We start from the raw sequence: 22,032 nt of genomic DNA on the forward strand, positions 1-22,032 counted from the left end.
GAGTGGTTTTCTGTCGTTTGACCAAAAAGTTCTATTTATGGGCATCTCTCCTGTCCAAGTGGTCAGATGTGGGGCTCCTGGGTGCCTCAGTTATTTAAGTGTCTGGCTCTTGGTTTCAGCTCAGGTCATGAGCTTACGCACTGCTCACTCACTGCAGTTTGTCAGTTCGAGCCCCGCATCGGGCTCTGTGCTGACAATGCTGAACCTGCTTGGGGTTCTCTCCCTCTCCCCCTCCCCTGCTCACACACCTGCACTCTCTCAAGTGATCAAATCTGGATGAAGAACTGTGTGTGAGGATATTCATTACAGTGTTCTTTCTTTCTTTCTTTCTTTCTTTCTTTCTTTCTTTCTTTCTTTCTTTACAATGCTATTTTAATAGTATGTGATTTGGCACAGTAATTCATTGTCTATGCGTAGAAAAATTACTAAAGCAATATGGTATACATTCATACATCAGAATCATATGCAGCCATTAAGTAATGTTTTTGAAAAATAATTGAGGGTATGGGTATTATCTAAGGGCATGCTAAATTTGAAAAAGTACAGAATACAAAATAAAAGGATATAGGCAAATACCGTGATTTGCTAACAACTCATGGAAATGTTGAGCACAGACAAAAGACTGGGAAGAGATGCGCTGTAATGAAATGGTTATCTCTAGGTAGTAGGATATAGGTGATTTTATTTTGTTTTAACTTCCCAGTGTTTTACAGATTTCTTAAAGTGAGAATGTACATTTGCTAGGAAAAACAACCATTACTAAAAATAAACTTACTAAAATAGGGAATAATCCCAATAATTCATCATATGTGGTTGTAGCTGTACAGTAATTCCAGAGTATTCCAGCACCTTAGTTGGACAGATCTTCATATTTCTTACAGTTTAAGACTGAGCTTATCTTTGTTTCTAAAGTTCCTACAAGCTTTATTTTTTTCATTTCTTGTCCAGAGCTCTGCTATGCCCAAACACCCCACTACCCCGTCCATCTTTTTCCACTGGTTTCATATACCACCTTGAAAGGCTCTGGCTTGCAGAAGTTTTCTGGGGGTTACACTTCCTTTTCTAGGATGGTATTTTGCTTCTTCCCAGTTCCAGCAATTCAGTATCTATATGAGCATGGAAAAGGCATTGAGACTTGACCCCTGCTAAGTATGAGCTGTTTTGTTGTGCTGTGATTAGTAGGCTGATGTCCTCCTATTTTATTAGAGCGTTGCAACATATATTTCTAGGACAGAATCAGAGACCACGTATTTTTAAAATAGTTTAGGATAACGATACTTTCACAAGTATTCTTGTATATAAAAATGATTTGAAAAAATACACCTTTCTTAATTTTCCATCAGGAAATGTCAGTGCCCTTTGTGATAAATCTTTGTAATAATTAACGTTTACTGATAATGTGCTGTGTACGCAGCATGTCCTATTGCTTCTTTAATCTCTCTTACAGCCTCGTAAGGTAAATACATTTGGGGTTGTCCTCATCTTAGTAAAGACCTGGGCACGTGGGAAGGTTAAGCTCTGACCCCACACCTGGTGCGTCCCACACACAGGACTGGGACTCCGGCAGCCTCAGTGCTGCCCCCGTGCAGTCAGATTGCTGGTGTCCTGATGACTGTAAGTCTTTGGGCAGCAGCCAGCTTTTTAAACTTTTAGGGCAAAGGTTTTAGAGATTATTTAAACCCCTTGTTTGAGAGGTGTGTTAATCAAGGCTCAGAAGCAGTGTTTGCAGTAAGGTGACAGAACTTCCGTTTGATGCCCGGTTACTGTCAGTGATTGTTTCACCAGCCCCTGAGCAGGCAGCTTTCAGAGAGGAAGAGGATTTGGTGATTCTTTCTGCTCTTTCCTTCCTTCCTTCCTTCCTTCCTTCCTTCCTTCCTTCCTTCCTTCCTTCCTTCCTTCCTTCCTTCCTTCCGGAAAAGATTTCCACTAGCATTCTGTTATCAATCATCTCCTTGATTACTGCCACATCCCCAAAGTGGTCAGCAGTAGGAGGTTAACATCTTGGGTGGAAGAGGATTTGAGTGCCGGCTTTTATAAAAGTTTAGGGTCACAGGGGTGCCTGGGTGGCTCAGTAGGTTAAGCAGCCGACTTCAGCTCAGGTCATGATCTCACAGCTTGAAGGCTCGTGAGTTCGAGCCCCACGTCGGGTTCTGTGCTGACAGCTCGGAGCCTGGAGCCTGCTTCGGATTCTGTGTCTCCCTCTCTCTCTGCCCCTCCCATGCTCACGCCCTGTCTGTGTGTCTCTCTCTCTCTCAAAAATAAACATTAAAAAAAAGATTTAAAAAAGAAGGTTAGGGTTACAAATGGCTACAAGTCAGTAGAGGGAGAAGACAAGTAGGTAGTAGATGTAGCATTCTAGATGTTGAGGCTAAAACATTTTGTTCTTACTGCATATGCATTTGTCTTCTTACCCTCTTAGACTTTCCTGGCTGCGGAGACTAGGCTGAAGTGCAGTTTTGCCATGATAACAACCAGCCAATTATTTCTTATTTAACATAAAGTTCACCCCCCAACTGTCAGCCCCAAGAAGACAGATGCCAGACTTCTTTGCATTTTCTGCCCCAGGACCTAGTACAGTGCCTGTCAGGTGATAAGTGCTCAGAAATGTTGAATGAATGGAACTGGCTTGATTTAATTATTTTAATTTTGTCTCCCACCTCCCCCCAGACCCGCATTGTCACATAAGGATTATAACCCTGAATCCTCAATATTAGGGCATAAGGACCGATCTTCATTTCACAAGTAGAAGGGGCTTTTAAAGTTGTGAGTTTAGATTTAAAATATGGGAATAATCTTTCCTAAAGACCTCATGTTCTTTTTTTTTATTTTTTATTTTTTTATTAAAAAAAATTTTTTTTTAACATTTATTTGTTATTGAGAAACAGAGAGACAGAGCCGGAGCAGGGGAGGGGCAGAGAGAGGGAGACACAGAATCTGAAGCAGGCTCCAGGCTCTGAGCTGTTAGCACAGAGCCCAGCGTGGGGCTTGAACCTACAAACTTCGAGATCATGACCTGAGCCGAAGTCTCAGCTCAACTGACCGAGCCACCAGGCGCCCCTCATATTCTTTAAAAATAAATAAATAAATAACATTTTATTCTGAAAAGTCACAGAGCAGTGTAAGGAAGTAGCATCTCCCCTTCATCTAGATTTTCCAAAGTTAGCATTTTACTGTTTGCTTTATATATTTTTTCCCTATGGCTATGTATATACTGTTTTTTCTGTACCATTTAAGGGTAAGTTGCAGACTTGATGCTGTTTTATCCCTAAATTTTTCGGTGTATGTTTTCTAAAAACATGGACAGTCTCTTATATCACAATATGAGTGTCAAACTCAGGAAATGACCCTGATTCCATCCTGTCACCATCCTTCACCTATCTACAGACCTTATTCACATTTCACCCAGTGACGCCCTTTCTCGGGAAGGAGGGAAAATAAGTGTCCTGGGGTCTAAGACCATACGTGGCATGGGTGTCACGTCGCTTTAGTCTTACTTTGATCTTGTCTTTCATGCCCTTGACGTACATGCATGTACAGGTTATTTTGTCGATGGCCCCTCATTTTGAGTTTGTGTAATGTGTTCTCATGATGTGGTTTAGACTATGCGTTTTGGGCAGGAATATCATGGAAGAGACACTGCGTCCTTTTCCACATCGTAACAGAAGTCACACAGTGACTTACCAGTGATGTTGAACTTTGGTCACTTGGAAGTGGTGTCTGCTTGTTTTCTCCATTACGGTGACTTCTTACCCCCATCTCGCCAGAGGGGTTGTTACGTTAGGAAGTGTCTTGTAGAGAGACACTTGACAACTATGGAAATACCCTGTGTTCTCACCAAATTTTCACCCTTGATGAATCTTGACTGAAATGATTGTTACTTACGATGTTTGCCAAATGGTCTTTTATCTTAGATTAACTCCTGATTAACTGGTTAACTGTTGAATGCTGACGTAGCCCTGAAGCTTGCTTATGTATATGTCCTAACAAATTTGAGACTAAGTTGTTCATAGAGCATTTTTCTCCTTTTTTTTTATTTTTTATTTAAAAAAAATTTTTTTTTACCATTTATTTATTATTGAGAGACAGAGAGACACAGAGCGTGAGCAGGGTAGGGGTAGAGAGAGGGGGAGACATAGAATCCTAAGTAGGCTCCAGGCTCCGAGCTGTCAGCACAGAGCACGACGTGGGGCTCGAACTCACAAACCGCAAGATCATGACCTGAGCCGAAGTCATTGGCCCAACCAACTGAGCCACCCAAGGGCTCCACATTTTTTCTCCTTTTACTACATCTTCTTTTAAAAGACTTTATTTTTTTTTAAGAACCATTTTAGGTTTATAGCAAAATTAAGAAGAGGGGAGCCTGGGTGGCTCAGTCAGTTAAGTGTCCAACTTCAACTTCAGCTCCGGTCATGATCTCACAGTCTGTGAGTTCAAGCCCTACACTGGGCTCCGTGCTGACAGTGCAGAGCCCACTTTGGATCCTCTGCCTCCCTTTCTCTCTGCCCCTCCCCAGCGCATATTCTCTCTCTTTCTCTGTCTCTCTCTGTCTCTCTCAAAAATAATAAACACTCAAGGGCATCTGGGTGGCTCAGTCAGTCAAATGACCTACTCTTGGTTTCGGCTCAAGTCATGATCTCACGCCTCGTGAGTTTAAGCCCCACGTTGGGATGTGTGCTGACAGTGTGGAGCCTGCTTGGGACTCTCTCTCTCTCCCTCTCTCTCTGTTCCTCCCCTGTTTGCATGCTCTCTCTCTCTGTCTCAAAATAAATATTTAAAAAATTAAGAAGAAGGTGTAGAGATTTTCCATATACCTCCTGCCCCCACAAATGCATAGCCTCTCTTATTATCAGTATCCTCCACCAGAGTGGGACATTTGTTATGGTAGATGAGCCTACAGCGTCACATCATGACCACCCAAAGTCCGTAGTTTACGTTATGGTCCACTGTTGGTGTTATACATATTATAGGTTTGGACAAAGGTATAATGGACGTGTGTCCATCATTACAGTATCACATAGAGTGTTTTCACTGCCCTAAAAATCCTCTGTGCTCTGCCATTCATCCCTCCTACCCCAACCCCTCATCGCTCACCCCAACCCCTGCCTCACATGGCTTTTTAATAGGTGGTCCATCTTTGACTGGGTCATTGTCAAATTAGAAGTTTATAGCTTGCCCTTTTTAAAAGATTCTTTTTTCTGATTTGTTTAATTTCTTGGTTAAATGTACTCCAGTGCCAGACTGTCTCGATTCAGGATCCCTCTCTACCGCTTACTGTCCCATAAATTTGGACAAGTTCTAAAACATCTCAGTGCTTCACCTTCCTCATCTGTGAAATGGGATGATGATAATACCTACCTTATAGAGTTACTGTGAGAATCAAATGAATTAACATAAAGCTAGATGCTCATTTTCATAAGAGACAACTGGAAATATTGGTACTGGTAATTATTAATCAGTCACTATCTTTTTTTAATTTTTTAAATCTTTATTTATTATTTTTGAGAGAGAAAGAAGAGCCTGAGTGGGGGAGGAGCAGAGAGAAAGGGGGCCAGAGGGTCTGAAGCAGCTCTGCACTGACACCAGAGAGCCCGATGTGGGGCTCGAACCCACAAACTGCAAGGTCATGACCTGAGCTGAAGTTAGAGGTGCAACTGACTGAGCCACACGGGCGTCCCAATCAGTCCCTAACTTAGGTAGTGTTTTAGTTACTTCTAGTTTAGGAGATCATACTCCAACGTTTATTCTGTTTCTCTTGATTAATAAATGGGCAGCGAGAGGGTAATAGCTCCAGTGACTGGCAGCACGACGCATGAAATAAATGACGTGATTGCTTTTATTATGTTAACACTTCGATGCATATTTACTTTCATTTTCCCATTTTAATTAACTTAAATTTCTCTGTTCTTTAATATTTCTTTTGAGGTACTGACCAAAGAGCAGATTTGTACTTGGAAGGAAAAGACCAGCTTGGTGGCTGGTTTCAGTCTTCTTTATTAACAAGTGTGGCAACAAGGAAAAAAGCACCTTTTAAGTAAGTGTTCAAGCGGAGCTAAAGGTGTCCTCACGCCGTGAGGACCTGTGCGGCGCCCTGGCCGGTGCCAAGCCCCGTGCCGAGCAGTTATCCCGGCAGAACTCGCTGTGTTGCGCTTCGCAGATGCTGCATTTTTTTCAACGTTTTTTTATTTATTTTTGGGACAGAGAGAGACAGAGCATGAACGGGGGAGGGGCAGAGAGAGAGGGAGACACAGAATCGGAAACAGGCTCCAGGCTCTGAGCCGTCAGCCCAGAGCCTGACGCGGGGCTCGAACTCACGGACCGCGAGATCGTGACCTGGCTGAAGTCGGACGCTTAACCGACTGCGCCACCCAGGCGCCTGCATTTTTTTTTATAAATTGAAGGCTCAGCACCTCAGTGGAGGAAGTGCCTGCAGACGTGGTGGAAACGGCAAGAGAAGCAGAGTCCCAAGTGGAGCCTGGAGACGGGACCGAGTCGTGCAGTCTCGTGACACAGCTTTCGCAGTGAGGAGCCACTTCTTACGGACGAACAGAGAAGGTGGTTTCTTGAGGTGGAATCTACTCCTGGCCAAGAGGCTGTGCAGATGGTTGGAAAGGACAGTGAAGGATTTGGAGTATCACATGAATTTAGTTGTAAAGCAGTGGCAGGGTTTGAGGGCCTTGGCTCAGTTTCGAAAGGAGCTGTTCTCTGGGTAAAACGGCGTAAGACAGCATTGCGTGCCCAGAGAAGTGGTGCGTGAAAGGCAGGGTCAGGCAGTGTGCCCGACTTCACTGTTGTCTTTAAGAAATTGCCACAGCCACCCTCGCTGTCAGCGACCTCCACCTCGACCGGTCAGCAGCCATCAGCATCGAGGCAAGACCTCCCCCCGACAAGAACATTGCAGTTTGCTAAAAGCTCAGGTGATAGTTAGCGTTTTTTAGCAATAAAGTATTTTTTACTTAAGACATGTACATAGTTTTTTTAGACATAATGCTTTCGCACACTTCATAGAATACAGTAGTGTAGACATAACTTTTATATGCACTTGATCGCAGTGGTCTGGAGCCAAACCTGCAATATCTCCGAGTTATGCCTGGATGTGATAAGGCACCTCCTTTATTAGCTTAGTCTCTTATTTCATGAGAAATGAGTTTGAAGTTAAAAAAAAACAAACAGCAATACAGAGAAGTCTTGTCACTGACACAGAACGTAATTCCCACAAGAGGTAAAGTCAGCATCGACTGGAGGAGTGGGGAAATCTCCGAAGAGCTAGATCTTGAAATATGGGAAGACTTGACGTGGAGGATGGTACTCTGCAATGCTTGAAGACGGCCTGAGGTCACATCTCCTTGTATCTGTAATGTCCACAAGTGGCTAATTAACTGAAACATTCTTGTTTTGTTAAATTAGGTATTAAGTTACAGATAATTGGTTTTCCTTATTCAAGTGTGTGGATAGAGAATCGGAAAAATTTTTGAATAGCTTAAGATTTTTACTATCTTACAACGAAAACCATCCCAGAACAATTTACATGTGTAGGTTTCTTGTATAACCTGCTTTTATTTGATTGATTGATTAAAGATTGTAGTATTTTTTTTTTTTTTTTGAGTAATTTCTACCCCCAACACGGGGCTTGAACCTACAACCCTGAGATCGAGTTGCATGCTCCACTGACTGAGCCGGCCAGACACTACTATAACCTGCTGTTAGAAGCCAGTAGAACAGCAGATGTAGTTTTCTCACGTTGTCTTTTTGAAAATATTTTGGGGTGATAATCTGTTCTTTTTGAGACATAACAATACATAGTAATAAGACATTTTTCCTGGTTAGTTTTAATGACCAAAATGAAAACATCATAGATGCTCAGGAAAATATTTGTATAGTGAATGTGAACATCAAAATTTTTCTAGGTATGGGGCGCCTGGGTGGCTCAGTCGGTTGAGCGTCCAACTCTTGATTTTGGCTCAGGTCATGATCCCACGGTCATGAGACCAAGCCCTGCGTCGGGCTCCGTGCTGAGTGTGGAGCCTGCTTGGGATTTTCTCTCTCTCTCTCTCGCTCTCTCGCTCTCTCGCTCTCCCGCTCTCCCGCTCTCCCTCTGCCCCTCTCCCCTGCTTGCTGGTGCTTTCTCTCTCTCTCTCTCTCTCTCTCTCAAAAAAGTAATTTCTGTGTATACGTAGAGAGCTTATTATCTAACAGTCATCACAAATAAGCAGCTGAGAATTAGGCTTTCAAGAAAAGCTTCCATGCATAACTTGTCAAGAAAAATCCTGGTTTTTGGATCAAGCTAAGTTAACTCTTTTTAAACTATAAGTGACCTTCAAAAAGACTGTTGGAATTGTGTTATCATAATAGCTGATTTGTTTTCTTAGGACAGTGGTTGTTCATGGCTTTACCCTTGGAGAAAAGGGAGAAAAGATGTCCAAGTCTCTTGGGAATGTCATTGATCCTGATGTGGTCATCAATGGAGGACAAGTAGGTGGTTCTCTAAAAAGCCTTTTTATTTTTGCTTTAAGGCTTCTAAATTGGCAGCCAAAATCTTTAATGTAGTTACTTTGATATAAAAAAAAAATAATGAAAACCTATCTTTTATGCTAATAGCAGGTGCCTTACTGTGTTTTAAATCTAGGCTCTTAGGTAATACGTGATTTTAATGAAAAAGGGAAGGGCTGGGGTTGTGGCCCTGTTGACTCATTTCAGGTCTGAGTCTCTGGGTCCTCAACCATGCTATCTCTTTGTTTAACTGAACTTCAAAATTTGTAAAAATTTATTTAAAAAAACAATAAAAATGTACAGTTCAGTGGAATCAGTATAAGAAAACAATGAGATTACAATTCATGCTTCATTATTACATTCTCAGAAATTCTGCCCCTTACCGTGGGTCATTAATGAGCATCGTATCTGGAGTTGCTAATAATTTGGTTTATTTTGGAGTTGCTTTCAGAAAAGAAATCACCTGTCATTTTACTCCTTTGGCTTTTTTTTTTTTTTAAGTATGCTTCATGCCCAGCACACAGCCCAGAGTGGAGCTTGAACTCATGACCCTGAGATCAAGACCTGAGCTGAGGTCAAGAGTCAGACACTTAACTGACTGAGCCACCCAGATACCCATTACTCCTCTGGCTTTGTACCACCCTCCTAATGCCCAGTAATCACTGCTGTGTGTACGGAGTGGCTAGGGAGCACCCCCTCCACCATCAGAGAGGCATCAGGGTGCTGCTTCGACCCCAGCGGTCACAGATGGATGGATACGGAAATGCCCGCATCCACGCATGAAACAAGATCGCAGAGCATACTTTTTCCCAGTGTTGGTTTTTAGACACAGCTGATCTCTGAGATTGTTAGCCCTTATTTCATTACAGTGCAAGTATATCTTATGCTCACTTTGAGCTCAGATGTGTTGGAGGAAGAATATCGAAAACATTCGTTCACCATTTATATGTTAATATGTTTTTCCCTCCACTGAAAGGATCAAAGCAAAGAGCCTCCCTATGGTGCTGATGTCCTTCGCTGGTGGGTGGCCGAGTCCAACGTCTTCACTGAAGTGACCATTGGTCCAGCTGCACTTAATGCTGCCAGAGATGATATTAACAAGGTCAGCGTCACTTCTTCCCATTTCCAAATAAAAAGTGAGCTAAATGACTTTTTTTTTAAATGAAGTAGATTTTATTTGGCATTTCAAAACAGTGAAAACATAGTGTAATCCTAATAATTTTATATGCTGTCTTTATATTTTATAAAATATAACCTAGCATAAGATAATACAAAATTATATTAATTTTATATACTTTTTGTGTGCTCTGTGAGCTTTCACATTCATTCCATTTATCTTTATTTTTGCCTGGGAAGCAGGTGAAAATAACATTCTTACCTACAAAGAGGAACACACTGGGCCACTGAAGGGGGATTTGCCTTTATAAGGTTATAAAGAAATAACAATGAAAATTCAGTCTTCATGTGTAGAGTCCAGAGGTGGTTTCTATACCTGGGCTATTGAAATGAGAGTCTGTTTTTTGACATTTGTAGTATCATTTAGGAATGATATATATATATATATATATATATATATATATATAAAAATCCCATTAAGAAAGTCACGAGTTGGATAAAAATTACAGAAAAAACTTTTCAGTAAGAATTAAAGGCTCACGTTTGTTTTTGACTGCATATTTTTTTTCTCGATAGCTTAGGAATACACTCCGCTTTCTTTTGGGAAATGTCAGTGGTTTCAACCCAGAAACAGATGCCATTCCTGTTAACGATATGTATGTCATAGACCAGTATATGCTACACTTACTGCAGGATTTAGCAAACAAGGTAAGTATGGACTAATAAGCCTTTGGCAAATAGAAATATCAGCACTGTGGAATATTGAAATTGGAGTTGCATGCAAGCAGAACAGACATTACTAGAAACAGTAACCATGGCACTGAGAAAAGTCATGCTTGGTGAGGTCCACACATTCTTAGGCTCACTTTAGGTGGTGAAGTCTTGGGATTTCTTTGGTGGTTTTTCAGGAGACTCACAGTACCTGGTGGGAACAGTAGGCCCAGACTTCCCCTAAGACCACACTTTTCTTTCGAGGTCTGCCTTACATATTTCCCCAAGAAGAAGGACTAAAGTGGAGCTATATTTTATCTGTAGATGCACTCTTCAAAGAATAGAAATAACTGAAATGACTGTTCCTCTGTGTTTCGTAAGATATTCTGTCATTTATATGTACACAGATAATTTGTGTTTTCTCAAAAATTGGAAATGTGGTTGCTTCCACGTACCCTGTGTCAAAAATGTCCCTGCAGACGTTTGCCCAATTTTACTTTTCTGGCGAAAATGAGGGAACTGTGGCAACTTGTAGTCTCTGCTCTTTTAAAATAGTGTGGTTTATCATTTAAAACCTGATTCCTGGGGCACCTGGGTGGCTCAGTCGGTTGGGCATCCGACTTTGGCTCAGGTCGTGATCTCACAGATCGTGAGTTCGAGCCTGGCATCGGGCTCTGTGCTGACAGCTCAGGGCCTGGAGCCTGCTTCCGATTCTGTGTCTCCCTCTCTCTGCCCCTCCCCCACTCATGCGCACGCGCGCGCTCTCTCTCTCTCTGTCTCAAAACTAAACATTAAAAACAACAACAAAAAAAACTTGATTCCTTTGACGAGTATTCTTTTGTAGTTTCCAGAGTAGAATGTTCAGTGTTTTCTGAGGATAGTCAAATTTGATAGCCAGAAATGTTTCAAAGATCCTGTCACTACTGCATATCTCCTGTTTCGTCTCTGTTGCCTTTGAACAGATTTTGAAAAGGAACACATTTTGCTCATAGGGCCAGGGCTAGGCTCACTGAGGGATCCAGGGAGGATAATGCAAGCTCACAGGACTTGCATTTTTGCTTGCTTATCCCATCTTCCAAATTTGTTTTGGCTTTTGTTCCTTAGATTACCGATTCATACAAACAGTATGATTTTGGAAAAGTTGTTCGGCTGTTACGAGCATTTTATACCAGAGAACTCTCCAACTTTTATTTCAGCATAATCAAAGACAGGTATGTGGGACTGAATATTCAAACATTTCTTGAGTGTCTGCTCTGCTTGACAAACTCCGGGCGTACATTGGTGAGCCGGACGGGCGGCACTGTGCAGTCATGAAGAAGTTGGGTTCTTGAGTTCAGGGGTAATACAACCTCATAATGTGATTATGAGAAGAGATGATACAAGGAACGTGCTTTGTGCTCTGCGTGGTAAAGTGAGCGCTCACTAAGCAACAGGTGCCAGTGGGGGTAATGAATCTAGTCCCTGTTTTCAGAGGAGTTTATAAATTTTGAGGAGAGACCAAGAGACAGGCAACTGTTACCGTACGAACATTGTGTCAGATCAGTACTATCCAGTATCCTTTCAGAGGAGGGCTTGGTGCTTAGTCTTCCTGGGTGGCGGGTGAGCCACCGTGACGTGTCAGCCCCGACCCGTGAGCACCTCAGGGACCTCACACACGGGGATCGTAACCCCCAGTCCTCCGAACGCAGGAAGATGAATACCGTCAACTAACCTATCAGTGGTCAGGGTTCCGGCTGTCGTCTCTCGGAAAACCGACGTGGACGCGGCGCCGCCGCGGGGAGTGTTGGGGGAAGGCGAGCGCACCCGCAAGGGGCGAACCGGGACAGAGGGTTGATCAGGCAAGTTCCGTGATGGAACATCTGCCTCGGAAAATCGGAAGGTGGTGAGAGCCAGAGGATCGGCCACTGCAGGAGGAGACCAGCCCGAGGCAGGCCCTGCCTCGGCGCTCGCACTTGCGTGCGTGTAACGCCCCGCCGCGCGCTTTGTTCTCGCCCAGGCTCTACTGTGAAAGCGCCGGCGACCCCGGACGGCGCTCCTGCCAGACCGCCCTGGCTGAAATCTTGGACGTGATGGTTCGTTCTTTTGCTCCCATTCTTCCTCACCTGGCTGAGGAAGCGTTCCAGCACATACCTTACGTCAAAGGTAAGGAACGCTCGATTTGTTCTCCTGAGGAGAAAGACCCTTCCCTGGTGAGGATGCGATTTCTGGTTTTCTCTACTCCGTGGAAGGGGCGCTTTCCCGTCCACGGTGCGCGCGTGTGGCAGGACAGGTCTTGGCCCTTCAACTGTCTCTGCCCTTGTTTGGGGCCGCGTACGATGCATTTCAGAATGGCCTTCAAGCCACCACGGAGTGCTTTCTGAAACGTACAAGCAACTTGACATGACCGCAAAATCAGTTTTTCCTCGATGCCTTTATAAATGTGTGAAATATATTTTAGGTTTTATTAAGACAAAGTGTGGTGCCTTTAGTCAATATTTTTATCACGGTTTTTTCCCCCTGATTGTTAATTACTAAGCTTATAGTAAATTAGAACTATAGAAATTCAAAGAGAAAAAGTCACTCACGATCTCGCTACGCAAAGACAACTACTGTTAATTTGGGGCTATTTTTTCGATTTTATTTTCTTCTAGGCATCCTTTTTTTCCTTTTGAGGTCTTACTGTGTATTTTTTCCTTTGTTTAGATTTCCAAATGTGAATATAAATATTTGGTAAACAATTAGAATGGCTCCATAATATTTACCATAAATAGCAATTCTTATTTTCTGTGAATAAATATTTCATGGTTAGCGCTCTGCGTATGGTGTGAAACAGCTATATGTGAATTACTTTACCTTTTTTTTTTTTTTATAGAACCCAAGAGTGTTTTTCGTACTGGGTGGATTCGAACAAGTTCTATCTGGAAGAAGCCAGGATTAGAGGAAGCAATAGAGGGCGCGTGTGCAATGAGAGATTCATTTCTTGGAAGCATCCCTGGTAAAAATGCCGCCGAGTACCAGGTTACCATTGTGATAGAGCCCGGGCTGCTTTTTGAGATAATAGAGGTGAGGAGTGGTTTGTACCTTTGAAAATGATGTTAGGATCCTACAGCCTCACCTGAAATTTGGCTTTTAAAAATCTCCGTGTAAGTAAGACTTTGTAGTTTCCAAGTCTTGTAACCCTGATAGTATCACAGATTCTGTTTCCTACTTTTCTGTGCTTCCTTTCCCTCCTTCTACAAAGTATGTACTTTACCAGAGGGGCAGAGAAGGTGCAATAAAGTCCTATTTGAAATGCAAAACCTTGGGCCTACTTGGATGTGACAGAAACCGATGACATTAGTTTCCAGTACATAAAAATTGAGAGTTTTGTGTTCAGGGTTTAGTTCTCTGCGAATTTTGTCAAAAGAAATCCAGGAACGGATTTCAATCTTTTTCTCAGGAAACCTGAAGAAAATTCATTTGCTGTAGCAAATTAGCATGCATTCTCTGAAAGCATTCATCCTATTTTTATTTCCAAAAGGACCATCAGAATTGTCTTCTTGGGATTCTTAAGGGTTCATTGGCCAGATTGACTTTTATGTTAACATACTGGCTCAAGATTTTTCTCTGCTTTCAATGCTTGAGAAGAGAGTTGATAATCTGTATTTTAGAAGTCTTACTGCTATCATAGTTTTCTGAAAAATGACCATCTCATTTGGTTGGTAAGCTCACTTTAAGTTTTTAGTAATGTGATTAAATTAGGATTTGGGGCTTGAAACAGCTAGTCTCTAGGAGATCGTTGACCATAGTGGAGAATTTCAGTAAGATACGTTTTAAAATCTACCGGTTGGCAGGCTCAGACTCCTTTATTTTATGAGCGGGAAACTGAGGACCGTTGCAACTGTGAGCGAGCTAAGGCTACACAGCCTAGTACTGGGCTTTTCTCCTGCATGTCGTGTTTCTTTTGACTTCATTAGTTCTGAGTAGTAAGTTAAAAAAAAAAATACACCTTGTTTGGATCATTTACATTGGAAAAAACTTAGGGATTTAAAAAAATATGAATGTATTTTTCTTAAGAATTACGTTAGATAGCTGTCAGATGATGGAGTCCTGGATCTATCAGTTACTAATTACATGAATTTGTTAAAACCAAATTAATTTCCTCAAAGCTCCTGTTTTCTCTTGAGCTTTTTTTTTTTTAAAGGAATGTCCATATTAGCTTACTAACTCATTTTGAAGAGCAGAATTACAATGAAAAATGGAGAAATTCTTATCAGACACCCAGCTTTCTAGTACTTCAGAAGAGTTCTGGGGGTAATTCAGTTGCCTCCATTGGTCTGTGTTGCCGAAAGCAGGTCTGCTCATGTAGCGCCTTGACCCCTCTCCTAAAGCGGGAGGCAGGGTGCAGGATAAAGAAGTCTGGGTCATGAGGCCACTAGACCTGGGCTGGAATCGCACCTCCCCATCTGCTGCCTGAGAACCGTGGGTGAGTGCACCCCTCCGAGTGGCTTTCCTCATTTGGAAAATGGGGATAAGAAACACTGTGTTTCTAATCATCAGGGACATTCAGCATCTAGCATAGTGAGGTACCTACTGACTGGATTTTTTTTTAATTTTTTAAAATTTATTTTGAGAGACAGAGAGGGAGAGAGAGAGAGGGAGAGAGAGCGCACGAGTGAGCACAAGCTGGGGAGGGGCAGAGAGAATGAGAGACAGAATCCCAAGCAGGCTCCGCACCATCAGCACAGAGCCCGACGTGGGGCTTGAACTCACAAACTGTGAGATCATGACTCGAGCAGAAACCGAGAGTCAGACGCTTAACCGACTGCACCACCAGGTGCCCCTTGACTGGAAGATTTTATCTGAAGCGTTTCATTCTAGTTAAGAATGGATTTAGGAGATACTGGTACCAAAGGGTTACTCACAAAACACAAGAGTCTGTGGCATTTATTCTTACAACCTCAGTTTGCAGTAGAAATTGAGATGGTAACTTTGACGTGCTCGTTCCCAGATGCTACAAGCTGAGGAGACTTCCAGCACCTCTCAGTTGAATGAATTAATGATGGCTTCCCAGACGACTTTACTCCCTGAGGAACCACGAACACTAACGACAGACGTGATTGAGCGCAAAGGGACGTTTCTGATCAATTTAGAAGGTAAGGAGGAGGCCACAGTAACCAGAGGGACCTGGAGACCTGAGTGATAATCGAAGGTCATCTCCAGTTTTCCCGTGGATTAGGTGTATTCTAAAGGCAGATATGTTCTTGGAATACATCTTTTTTTTTTTTTTAACATTTATTTATTTTTGAGACAGAGAGCATGAACGGGGGAGGGGCAGAGAGAGAGGGAGACACAGAATCGGAAGCAGGCTCCAGGCTCTGGGCCGTCAGCCCAGGGCCTGACTTGGGGCTCGAACTCACGGACCACAAGATCGTGACCTGAGCTGAAGTCGGACGCTCAACCGACTGAGCCACCCAGGCGCCCCTTGGAATACATCTTTTTATGGAAAGTGGCTCAAGTTTCTAAGCCAGCTCTCAGAAACGTCCTGCATGATGACCTTGGGAACCCAGGACTAGGGAGAGGAGAGAGCTTCCCTTGCTGTCCTGTGAATAATTGATAGTTGTCATTGTGTGTGAAGTTAGTTGGCCTCACTCACTCCCGTTGGCTTTTTGTGCTCCTGTCCTTTGACACTCAGTACCCTAGTACTGCCTAGGCTGCCCTTCTCCAGCATTGACTCTGAAATTGCTTATTTTGCCCACCCTATGTTAACAGATTTAGCCATTTAAAAAAAATTATTTTAGAGAGAGTGAGAGTGCAGGCGGGGGAAGGGGCCAGAGCCAGGGAGAGAGACTGTCTCCGTGCTCAGTGCAGAGCCCGACACGGGGCTCGATCCCACGACCCTGGGACCAGGACGTGAGCCAAAATCAAGAGTCATACTCAACCCACCCAGGTGCCCCAAGATGTAGGCATTCTTAATGAAGGGTTAAGGAAGAGGTCTTATCGAACTTGTGCCCCCCACAGTCTCTCTCCCAAGCAAGTACTGTCGGTGATGCGATGGAGGCACAGCAACATTAACAGAGAATAACATGCGGGATCTCTGGGAAGGGGATGCTGCCTGTGTTTTCCAGAGTCGTTAGGTGCCATCGGGAGGTGTGAGGCTAATTTATGGGCATCAGTGTAAATCTGAGGCCTGGAAACCCTGACCACGTAGTAAAGATTCTCACTTGCTTCTCAAAATGTTAACGTACGTTGTTTGTATTATGGCTAGAAAATAACTTTCTTACGTGTATTCAGTCTGAAGTCTGAGCACTGATAATGGAGAAATTTTTGTTTTCTTTTGGTCAAACCAAGCAATTTTAAGTGGGCACACTGCAGTTGTCACTAGAATTTTTCAACTTTTAAAAATTCTTGCGTAGGGGCTCCGGGGTGGCTCAGTCAGTTAAGCGTCCGACTTAGGCTCAGGTCATGATCTCACAGTTTGTGGGTTCGAGCCCGCGTCAGGCTCTGTGCTGACCGCTTGCTCGGCGCCTGGAGCCTGCTTCCGATTCTGTGTCTCTCTCTCTGCCCGTCCCCCGCTCACGCTTTGTCTCAACTGTTTCTCAAAAAAATAAATGTAAAAAAAAAAATTTTTTTTAAAGTCAAATTCTTGTGTAGCTAGAGAGGCAAAGTAATTTGTCAGAACTAAACCTGGATTAAAGAAGAGCTAGAAGGCCCGCTCTGCTCTGCCTGAGGAGGTAACAGTTCAGTGACTTGTAGAAAAAGCAGTTAACCTCCCTCAGGGTCTCCCGATTCCTCGGCCGTCCTCAGTCGTCAGATCGCGAGTCCCCCGTCATGGCCGTGCGCGTGTGAGGCAAATGAAGTAGGAACGACCGGCTTACCAGGGGAAGGAGAAGTTTCAAAAAAGGAGCGCCGGCAGGGCCATCGGGAGCTGGGGATACAAGCGGACTGGCCCGTCAGAAAGCCTCTTGGTGTCCTTTCTCTCCCAGGTGGGGATATTCGTGAAGAGTCTTCCTATAAAGTAATCGTCATGCCGACCACCAAAGAAAAATGCCCCCGTTGTTGGAAGTACACCGCCGACTCTTCAGACGCGCTCTGCCCCCGGTGCACGCAAGTCGTCGCTGGAAGGGAATAGGTCACGCCGCTGCTCACGGTGGAGCGTTCGCAGCACCGGCGAGCAACCCGAGATTTAGGTGACGAGTGGGAGAGGAGATGGTGGAGGAGAAGGGGCAGATTCAGAACCGTAAGTCTGTCCTGTGTTAGATAAAAAGTAACGTGTATGTATACACACACGCAGAAAAATACACGTATGAAGATGGATCTGGACGGATCCATAATGGATTTATTCAGAACAGAGACGCTGAATAGGTTTGCCTTCAGAGGTGGCTGACCGGAAAATGTTTTATATTTTATAAATCTTCTTGACTCAGGATTTAAGTTCTCTAATGTCTAAAAATAAAGGCATCTGGAAAATTACCGACATTGGTGAAGTTGTAGAAATCAAGTGAAAAATATGGTTTTGAAGGCAAATGGCAGAGGTGCGTGTTCCCCTTCAGGGATGAAAAGAGTGATTTCATTCTGCCTCACTAGTGAATGTCAACCTCGTCACAACACACCGCCACCAAACTTGTTATTCTCCTACAAGAGCGGAAAAAAAACTTCATACTTGTATTTATGAATGTTGAAACATGAAAGCTGAAAATTTATTTCACTAACATACGTGAGTTCACAACAAGGAACAGACACAGAAAATGGAAGTATATACAGAGGGTCACTACTTACAGTACATTAGAGAAGAGCATTTTATAAACAATTCAGTATTGGATTAAAACCTTGCGCGGGATGGCTAATTCTATCGGCAGAAATCTAACTTTCAGAAGCCCAACAAACTCATTCCTGTCAGTGTGAGAAAGGGCTTTCACTGCTATGGCATCCTTTAAAAAGATTTGTCTCTTGTAAATGAAGGAGCCGCAGCAACTTGTAAGTGAATGGTATGTTCCACATAAGCTTCGTATTATTAAATCTTGCCTTTGATTTTAAATTGTAACCATTTTTTTTTTAAAGAAGACAATTTAACAGTGCTTACTTTGACCTTAGATGAGTTTTTATAACAAAGGTGAAACTTCCTTTCTTATTTTTGCAATAGTATGCAGGAAGCTTTTAGAAGGTCAGTGCTATGTTCTTCCCCACCTGGTTTGTCCTGGCTCTTCTAGGTCTACATCTAAACACAACCTGTAATGTGGAAGTTATGACGATTTGAACATTCCTGTTTTCCTTCAGCATTATGTAGTGGGACTTAACAAGGGACAGAATGCCTATTTAATGTTAGTGAAGAGAGGGGGGTGGCAGTTCTAACTAAGAAAACACGACTGGTTCTTGGCTTCCCATCACTAAGTGCAGCCGACCTTTGTTCCAGAAACCACCCATTATTCTACATACAGTTTAATTCCTTTATTTGTGGCTAACAGGTAATAAATATTTAGCTGCTTTTCTTTTTTTTTTTTTTAATTTTTTTTTAATGTTTATTTATTTTTGAGAGAGAGAGAGACAGAACATGAACGGGGGAGGGTCAGAGAGAGAGGGAGACACAGAATCGGAAGCAGGCTCCAGGCTCTGAGCTGTCTGCACAGAGCCCGATGCGGGGCTCGAACTCACCGTGAGATCACGACCTGAGCCGAAGTCGGACGCTCAACCGACTGAGCCACCCAGGCGCCCCCTAGCTGCTTTTCTTAACCATGTAACCATGAATTAAGCATGTAATTCAATTTTAAAATTCTGTGAATGGTCCACTTTAGGATCACAAATGTAACTAGAGATTTGTAATTCAGCGATTGGTTGCAGTTCTATGAGCCATATTTTAGCTTATTACTCTCAACAATCCCCAAATTTGATTATGAGTCCTACCAGAATTAGTCTAACCAGGTTTATTCTCTAAAATGCTCATTAGGTACCCCTTCCCCCAGAAATGACACTTGGATCAAAGTGAGGATTTAAAGTTTCTTTGACCAGCCCCCAAAATTCATAACTACTTTCAGACTAAGCTTTTGGGATGCATATAATGAGTGACTACATAAAGCTAGGTAGGTTCACAAGAAATCACACAAATGGGTCTGGATGGGGCAGCGGAGATCCAAGCAGAGGCTGAGACGTTGGGCTAGCTTTCGGTCCTTCTCAGTGCTGCCACGGTACAGCGGGACCTTCGACCAGGCTTACAGGCCCTCACCCAAATAGTCGAGACGTCTTCCAACTTTATCTTTCAAGATTTTTAAATTAGATAGTAATTATAAGTCTTAGACTGTTCAGTTCGTATTCGGGTGTTATCTTTTAGTTAAAAAGAATTAGGATATCCTCTGAGGATCCTCAGACATAAGACTTTTTTCTTTAGTCCTTGAGGGGCATGCTCCTCAATTCTCCAATCGCTAAAGTTGGCTTCTCACAAGTACGAAACAAACTTCTGTATCACAATGAGTTACTATGAATAACACCTGTGATCCATGACAGAGGTCAGTAATTGCACTATATGGCTACATTCCAAAATATACCGTTACACTTGGTATTTGTGGAGCTTTTACAGAGTTTTGGTTAATCTGGTTTTACTCAACAAGTAATTATTCAGCACTTGGACTGCACAGGCACTCTCGGGTACAAGATCATCTTATTCTCTCCACCCAGCTGTGAGGTAGGTTTGCGGAGCCGTAATTATCACCGAGCCTTTTCTGGGCTGTTCCCAAGGACAGATAACATTACCATATCCCAGAAGCAGACGTTTCTAAACACTGGTAGGAAAAATACAGTGGGACTTAAATTTTTAGCATCGTTGCCCTTTTTTTAAAACATAAATTTTACAAGATAGTACAGTTTTACAATCACCTGATGTGGATACAACTTTGAATCTTGGCAAAGGGAAATCTCAGCTTACACCGTAATTAACCTTGCTGTGTGCCTGCGTCGCGGATTCTCAAGTTGGCAAGCACAGCAGGTTAAGGTTCTGTTCAGCGTCCCTTCCGACGAATGTGATGATCTCGAACCCGTTCTTCCTCCAAAGCAAGGTCATCCTCCGGTGGCGGCAGCATAACCTCTGGGAAAGAGCCTGTCCGCGTCCTGACTCCAGGCGGCGGCCCGGGGGTGGGACTGGAGCATGCCGACAAAAGCGAGTGGGTCGTTTCCCTCATTTTACTGACGGGGACTACACATGAACACGTTTAAATTTAATTACAATAACATTTCAAGTACAAAATATAGACTCTGATAATAACATAATCTGTAAATTATAACCCATTTGAAATAGCAAAGTTTACCAATAAAGCTACTTAAAGTGCTTAAATTAGAAATAAACAGTAAAACACCTGTTAGTAATTAATGGTATCATTGATATTTGTTTATATTTTATCTTCAATATTAACGAAAGGAGTGGATTTAGCCAGAACTGCACTTTTAAAAGTAGTATGTGTTTTTATTTTACAAAAGAAAAAAGATATACTCCCTCCATAAAATTCCAGATCTTACTATGTAAAATTACCATGCACTAATTCATGTTGTTCACAACTGTAGACGGTTCACAACTGGCTGAGTGTCATAAAGAAGGACTCGATATGGCTTCCACAGCTTCAATGAGGTGTAAGGCTAAACTGTACTGCCCGTGGTTTTCCGGCAGCAGCTCGATTACTTTATGTACTAGTTTAGCTGTTGTTGCGATTGGCACTTCTGTGTTTTGAAGATCCTGGGGGTTCTGCAAACGGAACAAAAAATGACCAGTCATACACAACAGTAACTGTTGGTCGCTTCAGAGTTATCAGAATAGTTACTTCCTAGTAAGAATGCTTTTCTTTGGACCTAAATTAAACTTGTAATTTAAATCTTCTCCTTAACCGTTATTAAATATGCATTTGAGAAAACACCCAAGGGCACCTGGGTGGCTCAGTCGGTAAGCGTCCCACTCTTGATTTCAGCTCAGGTCAGGATCTTACAGTTCGTGAGATTGAGCCCCACGTCGGGCTCTGTGCTGACGGCACAGAGCCTGCCTGGGATTCTCTCCCTCTCTCCGCCCCTCCCCCGCTTACTCTGTCTCTGATAGACGACAGACAGACAGACAGACAGGTAGACGGCAGGCATCCAGTGGCCTCATCGGTCCCACGCTCTCGTACTCACCATCGCTTTCAGCCAGGTACAGAGCGTGGGTGGGAGTCGGGCCAGCAGCTCCATGCCTTCTTTCGTCTGGGTGCGGAGAAGCGCGTGCGCCAGTCTCTGCCCTGTTAACACCAGCAGCTGAGAGGCGAGGACCTCTTTGTCCTGAACCTGGAGGATGGCCTGAGGAGATGAACGTGGACAAACGTACGGTAAGAGCTAACAGATTTATTTACTCTAGGAAAGGCTTTGCCAGTGAAGAGATTCCCGTTCATTTTTGAGCTGTGGCCATGTATACAACCAACGAAGAAAAGTCCAAATCAAATTTGGCATTCAAAATTCAAATTTCTCCTCATCACCTAATTTTTCTTATCCCCTAATTTTTTAATTCAATATGACTAGAAGAGTCAGTTTTTAAATTTCTGGCAAAGAAGGGGACTTAAAATCACATCATGACTGCTAACGACCCTCTAATGGCTTCCGAACACACTCTGAATCACCACGAGCTACGAGACAGGACCTGGCCCCTGCCGACCTCCCGCCTTATCTCTGACGTCTTCATCTTCCGTGCTACGTACGGTCCCCCACACGGGCCCTTCTGGCCTGGCACGCTGCCAAGCTAGTCCCGCTACAGGGCCT

The 22,032-nt window shown here is 43.2% G+C and overlaps 2 protein-coding genes across 6 annotated transcripts in view; one reads left to right on the plus strand and one right to left on the minus strand.

The window, feature by feature from the left end:
• The window catches only part of IARS2 (isoleucyl-tRNA synthetase 2, mitochondrial), a 65,898-nt gene extending 48,153 nt beyond the window's left edge, over positions 1-17,745 (plus strand). The window contains exons 15-23 of the mRNA XM_045048890.1: positions 5,923-6,031; positions 8,367-8,469; positions 9,464-9,589; positions 10,180-10,311; positions 11,419-11,525; positions 12,311-12,456; positions 13,166-13,356; positions 15,284-15,428; positions 17,259-17,745. Of these exons, the coding sequence (XP_044904825.1) occupies positions 5,923-6,031; positions 8,367-8,469; positions 9,464-9,589; positions 10,180-10,311; positions 11,419-11,525; positions 12,311-12,456; positions 13,166-13,356; positions 15,284-15,428; positions 17,259-17,404 (1,205 nt within the window). The 3' untranslated portion in view covers positions 17,405-17,745. The remainder of the gene's footprint in view (positions 1-5,922; positions 6,032-8,366; positions 8,470-9,463; positions 9,590-10,179; positions 10,312-11,418; positions 11,526-12,310; positions 12,457-13,165; positions 13,357-15,283; positions 15,429-17,258) is intronic.
• A 195-nt stretch (positions 17,746-17,940) lies between these two features.
• The window catches only part of RAB3GAP2 (RAB3 GTPase activating non-catalytic protein subunit 2), a 102,602-nt gene continuing 98,510 nt past the window's right edge, over positions 17,941-22,032 (minus strand). For 4 of the 5 annotated variants that reach the window (XM_045048888.1, XM_045048889.1, XM_045048887.1 and 1 more), the window contains 2 exons: positions 21,418-21,576; positions 17,941-20,998 (listed from right to left, as the gene is read on the minus strand). In XM_045048888.1, coding sequence (XP_044904823.1) covers positions 20,843-20,998; positions 21,418-21,576 — 315 coding nt within the window. In that variant the 3' untranslated portion in view covers positions 17,941-20,842. The remainder of the gene's footprint in view (positions 20,999-21,417; positions 21,577-22,032) is intronic. The other variant, XR_006591760.1, reaches the window with a different exon arrangement.

Source organism: Felis catus, chromosome F1 (genome assembly GCF_018350175.1).
Source record: "Felis catus isolate Fca126 chromosome F1, F.catus_Fca126_mat1.0, whole genome shotgun sequence".
Taxonomy (NCBI): Eukaryota; Metazoa; Chordata; class Mammalia; order Carnivora; family Felidae; genus Felis; species Felis catus.